At 28.3% G+C, this 18,703-nt stretch overlaps 2 protein-coding genes across 9 annotated transcripts; both read right to left on the bottom strand.

Annotated features, from left to right (window-relative positions):
* Window positions 1–2,331: 2,331 nt before the first annotated feature.
* Window positions 2,332–4,161, bottom strand: LOC111282792 (protein CASPARIAN STRIP INTEGRITY FACTOR 1-like). Its single transcript, XM_022871034.2, has 3 exons — window positions 3,739–4,161; window positions 3,304–3,359; window positions 2,332–2,678 (listed from the first exon to the last, which is right to left on the bottom strand). Exons 1-3 carry the CDS (start codon window positions 3,806–3,808, stop codon window positions 2,556–2,558), a joined length of 249 nt encoding a protein of 82 aa, XP_022726769.2. The 5' UTR covers window positions 3,809–4,161; the 3' UTR covers window positions 2,332–2,555.
* Window positions 4,162–6,620: 2,459 nt separating this feature from the next.
* LOC111282791 (chaperone protein dnaJ 10-like) lies at window positions 6,621–13,269 on the bottom strand. 8 transcript variants are annotated; one of them, XM_089761224.1, is made up of 11 exons: window positions 12,851–13,257; window positions 12,374–12,520; window positions 11,905–11,964; window positions 11,525–11,607; window positions 8,750–8,915; window positions 8,525–8,654; window positions 8,133–8,291; window positions 7,844–8,016; window positions 7,134–7,214; window positions 6,838–6,957; window positions 6,621–6,699 (listed from the first exon to the last, which is right to left on the bottom strand). In XM_089761224.1, the coding sequence occupies exons 2-10, from the start codon at window positions 12,506–12,508 to the stop codon at window positions 6,877–6,879; spliced, it is 1,068 nt and encodes a 355-aa protein (XP_089617350.1). In that variant the 5' UTR covers window positions 12,509–12,520; window positions 12,851–13,257; the 3' UTR covers window positions 6,621–6,699; window positions 6,838–6,876. The 8 variants fall into 8 exon arrangements, with proteins under 8 accessions (XP_089617350.1, XP_089617347.1, XP_089617352.1 ...); XM_089761221.1 differs by having other exon boundaries at window positions 6,621–6,957; window positions 12,851–12,887; window positions 12,992–13,257; XM_089761226.1 differs by having other exon boundaries at window positions 6,621–6,957; window positions 12,374–12,476; window positions 12,851–12,887; window positions 12,992–13,257.
* Window positions 13,270–18,703: the final 5,434 nt, after the last annotated feature.

Raw genomic sequence — 18,703 nt, 5'->3', positions numbered from 1 at the left:
GTCATTTTTGTTTTCATGTAATATTTTATATCGTATTTGATATGTATAATGACATAAATTATTAAAATATAAATACGATACAAATTATAAAACGTGATTAAATTTTATATATTAATATGACACATTTAATATACAGTTACATAAGACATAACATAATTAATACATATACAATTAATTCGTTTAAATATGACACAAATAAACATTAATAATATGGATATACACGAATAAACATGACTAATACATATATAAACAAATAGATAAGATTAACACAAACATATACAAAAAAACATAACTAAAATAATAAATAACTATAAACTATTTATCATTTACAACTTAATAAATTTGACATATTAATAATAAAAAAAACTTACATATTAAAAAAATAAAAAATTAATACCCATTTAAAGATTAAAAAATAAAATAATAATATATAGGACTAATACTAATATTTATATTTCATTTATATTATTAATATAAAAAAAACTCTATAATAATTATTAAATGAGTATCATAATTAAATGTTTAAAATAATTTTTATATAAAATTAAATAGTTAATTAATTATTATGATTAAAAAATTAAAAATTAAAATAATATTTATATGTTTATATTAAATTAAAATAAATAAAAAAATGTGTTAAACGTGTTAAATATATTAAACGTATACTCATATGATAATATTAAATTAAATGTATTATTCATGTCGTGTCACGTGTTTAAATGAGTCAATACATATACAATACAAATTATATCGTGTCAAAATTCGTGTTGACATAAATAAACACAAAACACATTTTTTTGAAATATATATAAGATATTTTTTACATCATTTTCGTATCATATTATTATATCGTGTTTAAAATTATTAAGTCTAATATAATGTATCTTAATGTGTGTGTGTTTTTTTTACATATATATTTTCGAAAAAATAAGATGAATTCTTTAAAATTTTTCACCGTGAGATTGTATTTGAAATTATTAAAAATTAATTTTTGATTATTAAAATTAAAATTTTAATTCTCTCTCAAATCATGTAATTATAAATAAATTTTAACAATAACTTCATTACATATTTTAAGTACTTTTTTACTTCGTAAAATGCAAGATTTTGGGCAAATATCTTGCTCATAACCTTTGAATAAAAAAAATATAACTTATCACATAACTGGTCTTGTATTTTAAAATTATTGTCAACAAGTATCAAAATTAAAAAAAAAAAAAAAACAAAGAATTTAACAATTAAGTTAACCTCTCATTGATAACTTGGAATATAAAAATAAATATTAGTAATTCTTTTTCATTTATTTAATCATTAAACACGAGACTCTTGGATTAACTTGGGTAATGAATAACCTTAATGCTTCGGCCCAGTTCACTCTTGTCAGTCCAAGCCCAAATTTTAAGCCTTTATGGACACAACTTAGCCCAATCTGGAGAGTTAGGCCTTCGGTTTAACTTTTGCCGGCTAGTTTTCTCCTAAAGCGAACAGAGGAAAACGGAAGCAATTTTTGCTTCTCGAGCTGCACCTGAATGTCCATTTCACATTGTTCAAGCTCACTTTTTAATTAATTTTTTAATTTTTTTTTCAATAAAGATTCGTGGGTGAACGGAAGGCTAATAATCATGCAAAGGAAAATAAGCCTATTTTAATTAATTTTAGTAAAAAAGTTCAACACTCACATTCCACGAATATAATAAAATGATATAAGTTTGGATTAAATTAGGTTTAATTTTAATTTTTTTAATATTATATAATATTATAAATTTTTAAAATTCAATCCGAATTCGAATTAAATTTTCATACAATTCAAACTGAACTAAATTAAATTTTATCAGTTCGATTCGGTTTGATTTACTAGTTTTTAAATTTTAATTTTTTTATATATTATTTTAATATATTTATGTAAATTTTGGTATAAAATTATTTTGTTTATTTTATAAAAATTTAATAAATATATAAAAACTAAGAAAAATATATAATTTAGTTTAGTTCAATTTTTTTTTCAAGTTTATACCTCCCGATCCGAACTTAATATATATATTTAATATTCAAATTTAGACCAAAACAAATAAGAAAAAAAATTGATCCGAATTGAATCGAATACTATAATTTCAAATCAGTTTTCGATTTTCAATTTTCTCAAAATTTTTTCTCACCCCTAATATATAATACTACTTCAAAATTAAAATGGTTTCATGCAATACATTATAAACATGAGATGACTATGATGGACTCATATTTTAAGAAGACTTCAGTTTGAGAATAGAAGAAAAGATAATAAATGCTGTAATTTGAATTCTAAATTTATTGAACGACATTTTATGAGGATAACTATATGAACAATTTGAACTAATAGAATATTTACAACACATTATTATTTAGGCTTCAAAACTTAGTACTATAATATATGACATATAATATGTAATAGGTGATATTAACAATTATACATATATATATATATATGTAGAGTAATCATAATTACATTGCTTCATTAATTTATTTAAGTACTGCGATCAAGCAGCCAAGTTCTTTTATCCATTGCTACACCACCTTCATCAATTAGGTATGAGCTTGAAGCGAGGCTTGACAAGAGCTGGTGATGGGTCATATCTTCCATAGTCTTTGGTGTTTACTACAAGCACCCTTTCATGGACAGCAGCACTTGCTTCGCCGCCTTCCTGTTGGATCTTGTATGTAAGAATCGTAATATTAACATTTGGGAAAAATAGAAAACCCTTGGAGGTAAGATAGAAGAAGGGGTTGGTTAACTTCGGGTTTATTTCTTGTCAAAAAAGAAAACATTAATTTGATTTTTATTTGCCGCAGATATGCGAACTTTTTTTAGTTTTCGATATTGTCAAGAATTGAATCTTAATTACTAAAATTAAGAATCCAATACTCCATCGAGATATTGACGTGCAAATAACTTTGATTAAGTTGATGTTGTGGTATTTTTCCTTGAAAGCCAGATCCTATAGCTAGCAACGCGGCCAGAAAGCTGGTTAACTAATTAAGCTTTCAAATCAAAGACAAAAGAGAAAACCATGATAACTATAGGCCACGTTGGTCAACCATAATCAACTTGTACAAGCTATAATTGGCACACCTAATGATTTTTGGTATGCAATTTTTCAAGCAGAAGCAAGATTTTCAAGAGCACTCCAATATATGTCTTTTCACTGTCAAGTGAAAGTGAAACCGCCACAGAATGAAATGAAGAACCCTAAATAAGATGCTACTCTACTAGCAAAATGAGGGTTTCATATATACTAAGTCATTGAGGACAGAATCAAATGCACAAACCTCAAAAGCTGCATCCACTTCCTCAGCCAACATGTTCACCAACCTGGATCGGCGACCTGTAAAAGCCAATTTCAGCATGTTTGAAATCCCTTTCTGATATTGTAAAAAGAAAAGAATCCATTGATCCCAATATGAAACATGTTATTGAACATGCAAAACACTTATTTCCATCACAAATCCTAACAAGACTTGACGCAAAAAGGATATATGAATATATATATATATATATATATATAAACTTTTATTCCATGAAAATTGGCAAGCATGTTGTTAATAAAATCGAAGGTTGAACTCGGCTTTTAGTTTGAACAGTTGTTTTAATATATTTTATTGGTTCGTTCTTTTTTACTAAAAGCTTCAAGATCTCGTCGACAAAGCATGCATGACTAGCAACAGATTGATTAAAGCTGCAGCAAAAGACATAGAAAAACCCACCTGCCAGAGAAGTTGATAAAAGAAAACCTGAAACCAGGAGGAAAAGCAGAACAATCTTCTTGAGATCCATGTTTAAGCAATTTTTTTTTACTATCTTTAAAGCTGGTTTCTCATTCAAGAGAGAATGAGAGCAAATTAATGAGGGCTATCAAACTTTATTGCAAACAACATTATATTATAATTACTAAGACCGGCCTTAGAGTTGAAGCAACAGTTCGATTGTATTTTATTGTGAAGAATTCAATCTTATTGTTCTTTTAAGTTTAAAAATTCAAAAGCAGAAAAAGATGAAGGAGACCACTTTTCGTTTGTTGGAGCACTTAGTCCAACAAGTTAGTGGATTATATAGTTAATTAATGTAAAAGTACAGTGGAAATCATCAACACATCCCTCACTTTCTTAAATTATACAGTATTATAATTCATTGGTGTAAATACTAATTTTTTTTATATTTTTATGTGTGTTTTTTGGTTTTTTTTTTTTTTTTTTAACAAAAGAGAGGCAATTTGGATATGAAAAAAAAAGTATGTTACTAGGCAATGGTGGATCAACTTTTAATATGAGGATGTTCATGAACACTCCCAAAATTGAAAAATAATAAAATTTAAAGCAAAGTTTTTTATTGAACACTCCAAAAATTTTTTTCGACACCCCCAAAGATGAGAAAAAAAAATTTTGAAGGAAAATTTTTTTTGAATACTATAAAATTGATAAATCTATCACTAGTTATATATATATATATATATATATATATTATAAATAGACATTCCCAAAAAAAATAAATTCTGAATCTGTTACTCTTGCGCATTGATATTTGAATTATAAACTTAATATTATTTTTTAAATATGATTACATATATCAAATAAATTAAATTTTAGATTAATTTTCAAATTTCACTTCTTTTTCCTCGATAAATCTATTTAGTTAATCAAGCTATCCAATAAATCTAAATTCAAAAATATGAAAACCAAGGTTGAGAAAAACATTATCCAATTTAGAAATCCAAAAGCACTAAAAATATGGATTTAAAAAAAAAAAATAGCTAGAATTTCACTTTAACAGTGAAACTATCAATAGGAATACAATGAGAAACATGGAAAGATGTCTGGCCATTGGGGGAGTCTCTTCCCGGTCTTTGGCCTTGCCAAAAAAGATTAATTAGGTTGCCATTAACAAAACATTTTGTGGACGACTTAGTGGTTTCAATTATCCTTAATGACAAGGACAACGCACCAAATACAATGGAGAATAAAGAGAAAGGTGACACTGAGATTTTTAAATTACCCTTTTGTCTTTGTTCTCTCCTTTCTAAGTAAAGTGGGGTTAGGACATATCCTCCCCTGAATTAAGTACATTCCTCCTTCCCTCTTAATAATTGCTCTACTTCGTACTGGAACTAAGCTCAATTTTGTTTATAAAATGAAAGTCATGGATCAAATGCTTGACATGTATTATTAGATACTTGAATTTACATTAGCAAAGGATTAAAAGAGATTGATTTTTTTTTAAGATATAAAAAAATTATAAATATTAATATTTAAACTTCAAATTTACTCTCATATCTTGTCGATAACTATATGAATTAAATTAAAATTTAAATTCGAGGTTCAATGGGTTTATGTATACATTATTTGCATAATTCTTGGCATGCTGCTTTAATGGATTTTGAGTACGATATCATATATATATATATATATATATATATGGTGATGTTATTCATGTGAAGGGAAGCTAAAGCACTTAAGAAAAGGATTTTCGAAAGATTTGTTAGAATCATGATAATTTTGATATCATTTGTTAGATAAAAAAATATTTAATACAATCAAATTAGTGGAAGCAAAACCAAATGATTAATCAATCATATAAGAGATAATAATTTAATATTGTTCGGTCCAACCGACTTACTTTTATGAATAAGAAAAAAGATATACTAGTTGTAAAAAATTATAAATATATATCAAATCAAACATTCATAATTAATACTTATAGGCACTCTCAATTTTTTCTAATCTTATGGAGTATTATTAATTCAAACAAACACATGCTTATATGCACCAAAGCATCATCAAAGACATACTTATGTATACTCATACCTATATAGATCATCTTGGTCTCCTCTAATCCACTCACAAACATTCAAACATATACTTTCATAAAATATAAATCTTCAGTAGTGATATAAAGTATCTATTCCATAAAATCTTATAATTATCTTACATAATTTTTTCGTACCTAATCTTATAAAGACTTTATCTATTTATAAGCATATAAATTTACATATCAAAAATTTTTTTTTAAAATTCTTTTTCTGCAAATTTTTTTATTTATCAAATAATATCTAATTAATTTCAAATAAATTTGTTATAAAATTTGAATCATTATTCATAACAAAATCTATATATTCTTTATATTATCTTGGAGAGTATATACGAATATTATGGCATCTACTTTTTTAAGTGCTTCTAATTTTCTTTTTCTTCTTTTTGGTTTCATCATTAGATTTTTTTCCCTTTTATATTAAGCTTTGGCTATGGTTTGATCTTTGAATCTTGTCAAAATGTATCAAACTTACTTTATGCCACTCATAATTTCCATGAAAATTAAAAGGAACTGCATCGTTGCAGATGACGATAAATATCTTTTTGCAAAGGAAGGTTGGGTTATCCTTCCATGATAATCATATAAATGTCCAGAGATTTGATGATTATGTCTTATATATTTAACTATTGCATTGATGAATGATTTGCAAAAGGTTCCCCAAGAACTGGTGCCAATGGTGCCTTTGACACGATCATTCTTCCACCTAGTTGCAGATAAGGTTTGCTATTACCTATGGATTTGTGTATATATGCCTTTGTAGGGGACAACTTGTACCTGAGCATCATAGGGAAAGTGCAGAAATATCCTCTAACAACTGGAAACTGATAGAACATCAAGTGTCCTAGTCTGCCGTAGTAATACTGCAGCAATGAATACACAAAGATTCCTACCTTAATTCTTGTCCTTCTAAATTAATACCATTAATAAATGAACATACTTTAAAATATTACACATATTGGAAAGGAATAAAAAACAAATACTTCTAACACACCACATACATCAAAAACAAAGTTGGCATCCATGGAGAATCAAGATGACTATGACGAGGAACCGGCCCTTATCGCTTTGCCATTTTCATGGCGCAGGCTGTTTTCTCTACTATAGACAGCTTTTGCTCCCTGAGAAATTGAAAATGGAAGATAAATTCTCTGGTATGGATAAAAACAATAAATGAAGAACCAATATACATATTGCTGGCACCCTTGTCACATGTGCCATTTGAAACAAAACTCAAAATCAAGCTGAATTATATGACTCTTTGGAATGACTGTTGTGGAAGGAAAGCCATACTTACTTGAAAAATTGTTCCAAGTTTTTTCAATCCTTTTGCCCGTAAAACTAGAACATCCTTCGATACACTAGGGTCTTTAAGTACCTTGAGAACAAACAGATTTAAATAATTTCATCAAAATGCAACTTTTTTTTGGGCAAAACAACTTGGTTCAACAGATCTAATACCTACCCATAAGTAATATGAGCAAAAAATTATAGAAGTGGGTTGGACCATTTTAGGTGCAGTGTGGAAGAAAGAAGTCAAAAACTTCATTGAGGCCATATTTCATGGCCACATATTTTTCTAGCTAAGCAATGAGAAATGTTTCTCCTCTTACATGAATCCAATCATCATAGAATAGAAGAGAAAGAGGAAAAAAATTGTGTCCTTATTATTAATGAATGTTATGAAAAGTCATTTAAAGATGCATAAACAAAATAAATTCAGTTACCAACTCCTTCCCTGTCTTTTAATCTCAGCATGTCAAAGTATACAGTTAGTGAAGTCTGCTTTCAGTCATCTTCATGCAAATAAGATCTTCAAGATGAAACTATTATCAAAGCCCTGTATGTGCAATTGGGGAACCCATAAAATTCATTCTGACAACTATCTTTCCTGACCTACGTGGTTACCCACCCACACCACAAACACACATACACACCACAAGGCCAGGCATTGGTTTTGAAATGAATCACACCGATCAAGTTAAGGAAGGAAATGTGTTAACTCACTGCTAAGCAGACATGAGATAAAGTTGACTCAATATCAACCACATTGATCTGCCAAAGGGACTGAAGCATGGCATCCTTCTTATCTTCAAGGGTTTTCAGTATGTTCTCTTCTTTGTTTTCTCCTTGGTTCACTTTCTTCAGCTCATCTTGTATTTGAATTAAACTAACAGCACCTACAAGAAGATGCACATACTTGCTGGGTTCATTCGGCTTTTGAAGTTCAATTAAAATGTAAAGGCCTTGAAGGCCATTAAACAAGATCTAGATCTTTAACCACAGCATGTTATACCTGAAGCTGCCATTACTTGTGATTTTATACGGTGCCCTTTATCTCGCACCCATTCTGCTAAAAACGGTACCTTCATATATCGCCTGTCTTTTCCAAGTTCCCTTGCTGCTTTCCTCGTGTAAATGTATCCAATGGTATGTAGCATAGCCTCACCAAAAGCTGACAGTGGTAGAAAATATAAAGGTCTACTTTAGATTTACCTGCAATTCAACAAGACTAATTTCCAAACAGATTTCGAAAACTGACAGACCTCTTACTGAAAAGCATTTAAGCAATAGCAGCATCATATAAATTCATAACGACTAAAGTAAACGTCTATGATAAATACCTATAAGATATAAAATAACCTTTTTTCCTATTTTTAGTTTAGGAGAACATAAGTAAAAGCTTACCAGCTTTTGAAAGTCGCCGTGCTTCTGAACTTGCCCAGTTAAAGAACTCATCAGTTTCACCTTCTACAAATGGTTGAAGGCGATTTTTCAGAATTGTAATGAGCTTTTCTTCCCTTTCTTTCTGAAGTGCCTGCATATTAAAACAGGGAAAAAGGCAAAAACTTAAGTGTAATTGAAAGCAAAACATTTAAGGGGAGGAAATATACCTTCTGAAAAGGCTTTTACCTTCATCTTTTCCTGAATTTTCTGCATACAAGCTTCCTTATCTAGCGAATCATCTTCAATTTCAACAGCTGACAAAGAAGCCAATGCTAGTTGCCCAACATATTCTTCAAAGCATTCACTTCCAAAAAGCATTCCAAACACAGCTGAAGGATCCAACATGGAATCCCTGTCAACAAAAAAAAAACCACTAATTAACCACTAAGAAGGCAATAAAGCTTGCTTGATAAACCTGATGAGCATAACTTTCTTGCCAGTTTGTGTCTAAGATAATTTTTGTAACACCCCAACCCAAATAATAATTGGGATAGACTAATATTAAAGTCCATCAGTTTATTAAAACATTATTTAGTAAAAAAAAAAATGCTGAAGTATTAGATGAAAGAAAACCTAACTATTGTGAAACAGAAAAGAAATAGAGTTCTTTCTCCTCATCTTCCTTAGAGTTAGAGAATATGAAAAATCAAGTTGGAGATTCACAATCAGATGCTACAATCAAGTTAATCCCTTAAAGGTGAGTACATGCCCTCTTTTTATTTGAAAAGAAATATCAAGTTTATTGCTATTATTTGGAGTTGAAATTTTGAGAAAAAAATCAAGAAAAATCATGAAATCCTTCATTAATCTTGATGATCTATTTGGGTAAATTACTGGGCTTTGTTTATTTCATATTCTTAAGATTTATTGATGATTATTGAATGGTATTTGAAGGCTGAAAGTAAGGATTTGAGTTTTTAAAGATTGAAGGAGAAATTTTATTTTTGGATGAGATGTTGTGATTTGTAATAATGAATTAAAATAGAATTTTGTATTAATGGATAGATTATTGCTGTGATTATTATATATCATTGGAAAGCATGTTGAATCTAGTTTCTAATAAAGCAAACGGAAGCCAAATCCGAGTTTTTTATGAAGAGTTGTCTAATTTTAACTTAAGGATATGCAGGCTGTAAGACAACAGCATCAGGGTTGAATTACGAAATTCTTCTTAATTTGTATACAAGGATTTACAGATTAAGTCATATATGTTTAGAAAGCTTATTGAGTCTACTTTCCAATGAAATAAGCAAAATTGAATTTGGAGTTTTCTGTGAATAAATATATAATTTTTATTAGAAGGTATACAGTCTGTTTGGCAGCAATATATGACGAGGATTTCAAAAATTGTTATAACTAATCTACAAGGAATTACGATGTGTGCCATATATGGTTAGAAAGCTTATTAAGTCTAGTTTCTAACGCATTAAAGAGATTATAATTCTGATTTGGATATATTGAGATATGACTGTTTTAATGAAAATAGGTCATGCTACCAGTATTAATTAGTTAAGTTAACCCTTGTGTAACTTAGTTGATTTTTGTATAAATGGTCTCAAAAAGGGTTGATTAAATTTTGATCTGTTGAAATGATCTTGGATAGGTCATTAATTATTTTGGGGGAAAAACTAAATGGTGGAATCAAATGGAGGTAAGTAGAATCTCACACACTTTGCTTGTTTTTGAATCTACGTATATAGGTATGTTTCTAAATGAAAGAATGTTTTTATTTCTTTATTTTCGATGTATGAAAATAGGATCAAGCATATGATTATTTTGTGTTTTCGCTATCTAAATGATGGATCATGCTTATGAATGAAATGAGAAAATGATTTATGTTTAAAAAATGATTTTGTGATAGCTACGTTTTTATATCCCTGAAAAGTGGGATTATCGACACCAGAACTAGTTCTACGACCCTAGCTAATGGGTAATAGTAATTAGCAAAGACATGATCATACGACCCTGGCTAACGGGTAATAGTAGTTAGCAAAGACATGATCATACGATCCTGGCTAACGGATAATAGTAGTTAGCGTAAGCCCTGGCTAACGGGTTATAATAGTTAGCAATGATCATGAGAATGAAATTGTCGATACGGTCAATGTCACGGGTTATAGCAGTGATCGTAACTAACGATAAATGAATGATAATGATGATTTATGATGATTTTAATGATTGATCCATGATTTGGTTTGATTATGATATTTGAATGATAGCGTATTTTACAATGATTTATGAAGTGACATATTTTGACATTGATTTATGAATTTATGAAATATTTGACAAAACGATGATCTTAAAATGTTTTGATATTATGATTTGATGAATGTTTTGAATGATCTATATGATGTGTAAGAAAATGATGCTTGATCTGGTAAGGTGTGTGTGCCTATACTTACTGAGCTGTGGCTTGCTCATTCTTTTTTTACTTTTTCTTTACAGATGACTAAGTGATAAGTTTGGTTAGTCTTGTGTGAAGCTAGAAGATGAAATGAAAAAGATTACTTAGTCGTCGGAGAAAATATTGACCAATGAGATCTTAAGAGATAGTTTTGTATTTTATATGGTTTGTATTTGTACATATAAAGATGTATTATCAGTTGGATTAAAGATATGAATTTTACTTTGTAGATTGTTTTATTAAAGAATTTTAGAATGATTAAGAAGAAAGCTTCGTATTATTTTGAGGTTTTTTTCAAGGTAATACGGCCGTGTTGCGTCTTGATTTCGGGGCGTGACAATTTTATGGATGAATTACCATGAGCATCTAATAATTTTACGGATTAATACGAAAAGGGAAACATTATATGGGACTATCAGTTTCTGTGAGCACGTCTTTTTGCAAGTTCAAAATATGTAGTAAAGCAATCTAAGTAATATAAAGTAGATGCGAGGTAAATAACTGTCTTTTATAAGAAGAGAACTATTAAAAGTCATACTTATAGCATATAAACTTACGGCTGTACTCCTGCCTTCCCATGCTTGTCATATGCTTCACGCCTTTCAGGATCACTTAGAACCTGATAAGCCTCACCAAGTGCCTTCACATATATCAAACAGTGAAAATAAATGCCAAATACATTATAAGAAATGAAGATGATGAAATATGTTTTCATTTCTACGGTTTTCAATTAGAGCAATTAAGATGACTCGATAAACATGAAAGGACAAATTCAATGGAAATACTGCTTTAAAGTAATTAAAAGCCAGTGGTAGAGATAAGGATTCAGTTTCAAAGAATTGATATACTGCTTTAGAACTGTATTTCTAAAGAATTGATAAACTAGCAGCATACTGAAAAGGTGAAAGTTTCAAAAGTGTTAAATCTGATAGTTTACCTGAAAATTTTCAGCAGCTTTTGGATCTCCAGGATTTTTATCAGGATGAACTAGCCTTGCCTGAAGAATACCAGATAAAAGAATCATAATATGAAAATACAAAACATATTTCATGACCCAAATCTCTAATTCCTGTTACAGTTTCAACACACGCCCATTATAAAATTTGTTTAAAGGAAAAAATTTTCATCCAGAAAGAGTCAAACAAATAACTGAATAATGCCAACCATATTAAACATATATGCATTTTTATGACTACAAATCCCAAAAGCAGAATACGGTTCGTTCACACTTCAAGGTATTGCAGACAAGTGTTTATAAAACAAAATCAACAACAATATCAGAGGGATAAAGTCTTTTCCCCTTCAAGCTCATATGTGTTTCTGAACTGATACATATTACAAAAAACAAAAAAAAAAAAAAAAAACACACAAATCTAAACATAATGGAGATAAAATGAGAAGCTTACTTTGAGGTAATAAGCCTTCTTGATTTCAGCTGCGGATGCATCAACATTGATACCCAATATATCATAATATGCAGTGTCTTTCACCATTGGTCTTCTCTTGGCACTGCTTTTAGCATTAGAATTAGGCACCCGCATACAACTAATCAGCTTCATGATAAAGAAAAAAACAACAACAACAACAAAAACAACAGAAAAGCGTATAGTTATATAAACAGAAAGGTATGAACAAAAATAATTCTAATAAATGAATCTTTAAGCGATAGAAACAAGGAAAGAAGAATATCGTTTTGAAATATTGGATTTTTTTTTTTTTTTATAAAAACTATGACCCTATATGGCATAAGAATCAATTCAGATCTCTGAATTGAAGTAACAACAAATAATGGGAGCTATAGAATAAGTAAACTCCAGGGTCAAAAGCATCATAAATTCATATTTAACAAGAAAAGAGAACAAAAAGAAGAATCTTGAACTTACATGTTATGGAAAGTGAGATGAACTGGTTAAGAAATGACTGAAGATTTGAGAAGTGGTAGATCGATACAAACAAGGAGATCAGTCACCGACCAAAATAAGAAATAAATAACCAAAGGGAGAGCTTGTTCTTGAGAATCTCACTCTTAGAAAACATATGTAAAAAGATGATTACATGGCGGTGGATGGTCTTTGATCATTGCACCTGTACAAATGTGTTAGCCAATAGCCTGTCCCATGTTGTCGAAAAAGACATTGATTCGTGTGGTAAGTAATTGTTATGAACATGTCATGTCTTAATGGACAGAGCAGCAGCCAACAGTGTTGTACTTCGTGTAAGAGAAGCTTGAAAGGAAGCTTCCAACAGAGCCAGCCTATTTGCGCCCTTCCTTCCTAGGCCATGTTGAACTCATTCTCACAGACTGGTAATAAACACGGAAAACTTCCACTTGTTGGGAAAATTTTAATGGACTTTCAATGTGGGCCCAAACGGACTCTCTTCTTGGGTTCAGGTGGTTCTTGTGTTTGGGTTCCAAGGAGCATCAATGGCAGCCTGATTAATGATTTATGGGTGTAACAGTTATAGAGGAAACTACAACAACACGCCAATTACGAGTAACTTTGCTTTTGCAAACTACATTAACACACCAATTACGAGCTCGCTTGTATTGGGCCAGCCACGACGGCCCCATATCTAGTTTTTGTCAGACCTTTGATTGGGCTATTCAACCCATGTCTTGTATCTGATTGAATCTTTTTTAATGCAAAGAAAAAGAGAGTCCTCAATTTGCATGTCGTTTTCATCTGTTTATCACATGCCGTTTGTGGGGCCATTCTAGTTAATTTGTTCTTGGCAAAAGCCGAATTGTTTTTTTTTTTTTTTTACATCGTAAGAACAAAGTTTTAGTTAAAAAAAAATTGATTCGAAATTAAATTTTTAATATTCTTTCAAGCACTTTTAATTATTAGATTAAAAGCTTGAACAAAAGTCGAGTTGGTGGATAATTTTGAAGCCGTTTTTGGTAATTTTACACGGCAATTTCAGCAAAATCATTCTCACAAAAAAAAAAAAAAAAGGTTAATCTGATTATCAACAAAATTCTTTATTTAATGTTAAAAAAAAAAGCCACATCCAGAAAATAATAATTCAATGGATAATACGTAGGGAATCTTTGAATGTCGATGATTATCAACATACTTTTTTGTTTTATGTCTACATCAAGACGTATGGCTGCGGAATTTTTGTTTTTATTTTTGGCCAGGTGTGCAATTTTATTAGATGCATGAAAGATAACGAAGAATTGAAGATTGCGAGGGTCCATTTTTTTTTAATTCAAACAGGGGCCTAACTCTTTGAATATTATCAATTTCAAGCAATTCAAATCTTTTTGGATGGTTGATCGAAATTCCATTTTCCACTAAAGCCACAAGGAAGTTGATATTTCCAAAGCTAATTAGGGAATTTGGAAAACTATATCTTAAAGAAAAAGAGAATCCATATTTTTCACTTTTAATTAACCTATTTTTTTAAAACCAAGATCTTAATTTTGTTTGAAGAGAGCTTTTGCAACATATAAAGTTCAAAATCAAGATCTCTCTTTGACCCTCGACCTCTCTCTCTCTCTCTTAATGATATGCTTAATATTTAATTAAATTGACATTAACATTTCACAACCACCGTTCGTGTTCAACTAATAAGACATTATTCTCAATTAAGGTCCTTTCTTTTTGTTGTTATATTAATATTAAATCATAATGCATTGTAAGTTCCAATGGTATTGAAATCGATTTGAAAATTGAATATTTTAAATTCAAATTTCAATCATAATCTAAAAAATAAAAAATAATAATAACTTAATAAAGTTAGATCTAACAATTTTTATATTCATATCGTGTAAAATAAATATTCGTATCATATTTTATATAAAAATTACATATTACAATTTATATTGATACGAAAATATAAAATATAATTTTTTTTATTTTATTAAATTCGTATATAATTATTACTATAATTTTAAACCATATCATATTCATACCGTAATTTTATATCATGTTTATATTATATTACTATATCATATTTTAAATTATTAAATTTAAATAAAGTTTTAAAATATAAATTACTGCCTACCAAACATCATCACCACATGAACAAAGCTATGATCCACATTAATTAATCTTCATTTAGTACTTAATCTCACCCCATTAAACAAAACCAAAGGTTACAAGGACACCTTTTTCTTGGCTCATGTGAGCCATACAAAAACATGGTTGGGTTGGCCACATGCTCTTAGAATCTAGCTTCATGGCCCCTTCCTTCTCTCTTGAATTCTTCTCTTTTTTCTACAATATGCAATGAAATAAGCCAGAATTAATCACCCAAATTTACTGCTTTTCCCCAATATGAAATAAAACAAGGAAACAAAGTTTATAGTTCTAATGCATGGTTTGGTCAATGTTTATACAAAGAAAGGAAATGTGAAAAGAAAACGAAAAGAAAAACTATGGATTTCTTTTCTTTTGTGATGCTCTCTTTTTTTTTTTTTTTCTTTTTGCAAAGTTAAATATTGTTGGGTATTCGAAAAGAGAATATATAGTGGATATTGACGTATTGTTGAACTTATTGCTAGGTTTTGTCAATCATGAAACCAATAATCGGATGAAAAATTTCTTTCTCTTCTTGTAATGTACGTAGCAATCCTAGATCATCCTATAGCATGCAAGATTCTAATAATCTTTTACAATTTTATTAAAAAATTTTTTGGGAGGTCGTGGCCTTTATCTCTCTTTTGATTACGCCCTTAACTATTTATGTGTATGAAGTTTAAGACTTTTTCGTAAATTATGGTGTCGTTTGTATAAAATAAACATTGATTTTTATATAATATATAGTATATAAAACTTTTAACTTTACTTTTCTTTTATAAAGTGTAATTAGGCCTGACCTTATATGAGTCAAGTATGAGTAATGGTAGCATTAGTTAAAAAGTTGGTGGCCATGGCACGGTTTGAATCTCTAGCCAATTAAAGTAGCTCTGATTAGTCCTAGCCACTTTAAATTTTGAGACGCAACTTGGCACACGCGTGATAATGTCATTTTCAAAGCGCCGCATTAAAATTTTTCTTGTGTTTGTTTTGATTATTGATTGCCTAATCGGATTAGATGACGTTTGTTAAATAAAATTCATAAAATTTATTATTAAAAATAATTAAATTAAAATTGATAAATTACAAAATTTTATTACATAAATTAATTATATAAAATTAAAAAAAAATTAATATATTTTTATATAAATATTTTTAATAAAAATTTTTTCGTTAAATAAATATCGATAAAATTTAAATTATAAATAATATTTTTAATAATATTTTATATATTATTGATTTTTTTCATTAAATTTTATTAATTTATCGATTTTAATTTTTTTTAATTTCATAAAATTTACTTAAAAAATTTTATGTAAATTTTGTCTCTAACATGATATTGCCACTGGTCTACAAGCTACCCTCCATATAATTAAAAGATTAATAAATTAAGGAGAAGAAAAACAAAGCTTTAGTTCCACAAGTGCTTTACGGAACCATGATTAAAAACATTAATTAGATTATGACTAAATCTAATCGCGGTATTAAAAAGACAAAAATAGGCAATTGTCAAATGAGCTTTGAAAAAGGAGAGATCATGTTGATCGTATTATTTTGTTTTGTTGGTTATGAATATCTTGGGAGATGGGAAGTGCAAAATAGTTATGGGAATCTTAAGAAAATTAGAGCCTCTATCTTTCTATATAAAAATCTAAGTTTAATTCATGGAGCCCATTGGCCAATTAATTTCCTGTTGGCTTTTTCTTCTTCATTTTTGTATATAAAAGGGAAAGTGCTTAGCTCAAATTTCCATTTTTCGACCTGTTTGGTGCTTGGTGGCTGTCTCTTTGCTCATACGAGTTATTGGAGGCATGACATCTTTAGGAAAATGAAACAGGGGCTTACATAAATTTAATTCCACTTTGATTGTGGTTGTGCGGTGGGAGAATTTTAATTGTATCGTATTTATATTTTATTATTAAAATTTTTAAAATTTAATGACCATAACGGCATGTATGTGATGAGTAATTTTTTATTGATTATTTAAATGAACTCTAAATTTTTAATACTTTCAACTTTTGCTGTAATTTTTTTTTATTATAATTCTTTTGATTTTTGCTTACGATGAAGTTTTTAAATTTAACTTGCAAATATGAGTTAAAAGGGAGATAAAATTGGAGATGAATTTATGGGAAATTCAAACAAAATTTATAAAATTTGAGAATAGATAAGTGTAAGAGATAATAATAATTCGGATCAAATTAAATTTAATTTAATTTTTTAAATAATGCATAATTTATAAATTTTGATTTAAATTCAAACAAAATTTTTTTCTAAATCAATTCAACCCACATCAAATTTAACTGATTTGGTTCATTAGTTTTTAAATTTTTATATATTATTTTAATAAAATTTTTAATATATTTAAATAAATTTATATATATAATAATTATTTTGTTTTATAAAAATTAGTAAAAATGTATAATTCGATTTGATTTTTTTTTATTTTTATAATATAAAATTTAATACAAATTTAATATATATTTAATATCTAATCTTAATATAAACTGAATAAAAAAATCAAATTTAATACAAATCAAATCAAATACTATAATTTTAAATTAATTTTTAATTTTCTCTTCTTTTTTTTTTTCTAGACAATCCTAAGAATTAAAAATATTGAAATGTATCTTCGTTTTTCGGGTAACATGTGATTAAGTACTTGTACCGAAGACATTGTCCCATGCACGTGCGAAAGCTCTCCCACTAAAACAACCTCTCTTAAGAAATCATCTCTTTTTCTTTAACTTTTCATTCCATTATTTCTTTTTCTTTACTTTTTAAGTCTATCTTTCCATCACTTGCTAGCCTTTACCTATTTTTTTTTTCATATATTTAATTAGCTTTTTAATTATATTTTTTTCTCCCCTTTTGTCATTCTTTTTTGTGTTCCAATCTGATGGGATGTCCTTTTTTTTTGCTTTCTTTGCTTCTCTTTCCACATGCTTTGAACAATTGTGATCTCACAAACACAATGGCAATGGATAATTACTACTCCTATCTTTTATATGTAGCCTTTTATTGATTTATGATGAGAAATATTTTGGAAATGATAATTTGGGTATAGATTAATTTGATAAAAATGTAGCTACAAAATTAAATTATGTACAAACATTTGTACAAGATCCATTTTAAAAAGAACAGCATTGAGATGAATAGAAGAATCATTAGCTCAAAATTTTATGAGTTCTTGGGGTTTGATATTGAAAATAGCGGTAAAAAGATTAATTACTATAAAGATGAAATTAACTATTATAATAATAAAAATAAAATTAATTGTAGATATATATATATATTTAGATGCAAACATTACTTTTAATAAGAGAGTGGACTCATAATTAAAGATTTTCTTATGTTCAATTTTAAACTAAAATAGTAGATTGCTATAAATAAAGCAATTGGTTGTCCAAACATCTAGTAAATTATTTGAAACATAATTATTAATTTTGTTTCGATACTGATTATATCGATTGGTACATTCCAAATATATCAAAATAAAAGTACATCGAAGGATAATTTTTTATATCGGATATTTTTATTAGTTCAACCTATTTTGGTGAATTTCGATAAATAAAATATTTCGATGAATATGTGAATGTGAAATATATATTTTTAATTTTTAATTTATTTTTTGTTATTTAATTATTTTTAATCTAATAAAAATAAAATTAATTAACAAAATAACCTTTAAAAGTTGAGTTTCTTTATTTT

The sequence above is a fragment of the Durio zibethinus genome, chromosome 5 (assembly GCF_047325235.1).
Source record: "Durio zibethinus cultivar Kanyao isolate XHJ-2024 chromosome 5, ASM4732523v1, whole genome shotgun sequence".
In the NCBI taxonomy this organism is placed as follows: Eukaryota; Viridiplantae; Streptophyta; class Magnoliopsida; order Malvales; family Malvaceae; genus Durio; species Durio zibethinus.
Note: the sequence above shows the minus strand (reverse complement) of the source record. Positions and strands in the feature narration are given on the sequence as shown.

Excerpts from the sequence above, each read along its gene's own strand:
- LOC111282792 (XM_022871034.2), bottom strand. The coding sequence starts at position 3,808 with ATGGATCTCAAGAAGATTGTTCTGCTTTTCCTCCTGGTTTCAGGTTTT. Across the intron at positions 3,360-3,738 it reads TTTATCAACTTCTCTGGCAG|GTCGCCGATCCAGGTTGGTG; the intron begins GTGGGTTTTTCT and ends TGGCTTTTACAG. Across the intron at positions 2,679-3,303 it reads AAGTGGATGCAGCTTTTGAG|GAAGGCGGCGAAGCAAGTGC; the intron begins GTTTGTGCATTT and ends AAGATCCAACAG.
- LOC111282791 (XM_089761219.1), bottom strand. The coding sequence starts at position 12,508 with ATGCGGGTGCCTAATTCTAATGCTAAAAGCAGTGCCAAGAGAAGACCA. Across the intron at positions 8,916-11,524 it reads GGGAAGGCAGGAGTACAGCC|GGATTCCATGTTGGATCCTT; the intron begins GTAAGTTTATAT and ends TTTTGTTGACAG. Across the intron at positions 8,655-8,749 it reads AAATTCAGGAAAAGATGAAG|GCACTTCAGAAAGAAAGGGA; the intron begins GTAAAAGCCTTT and ends TTTAATATGCAG.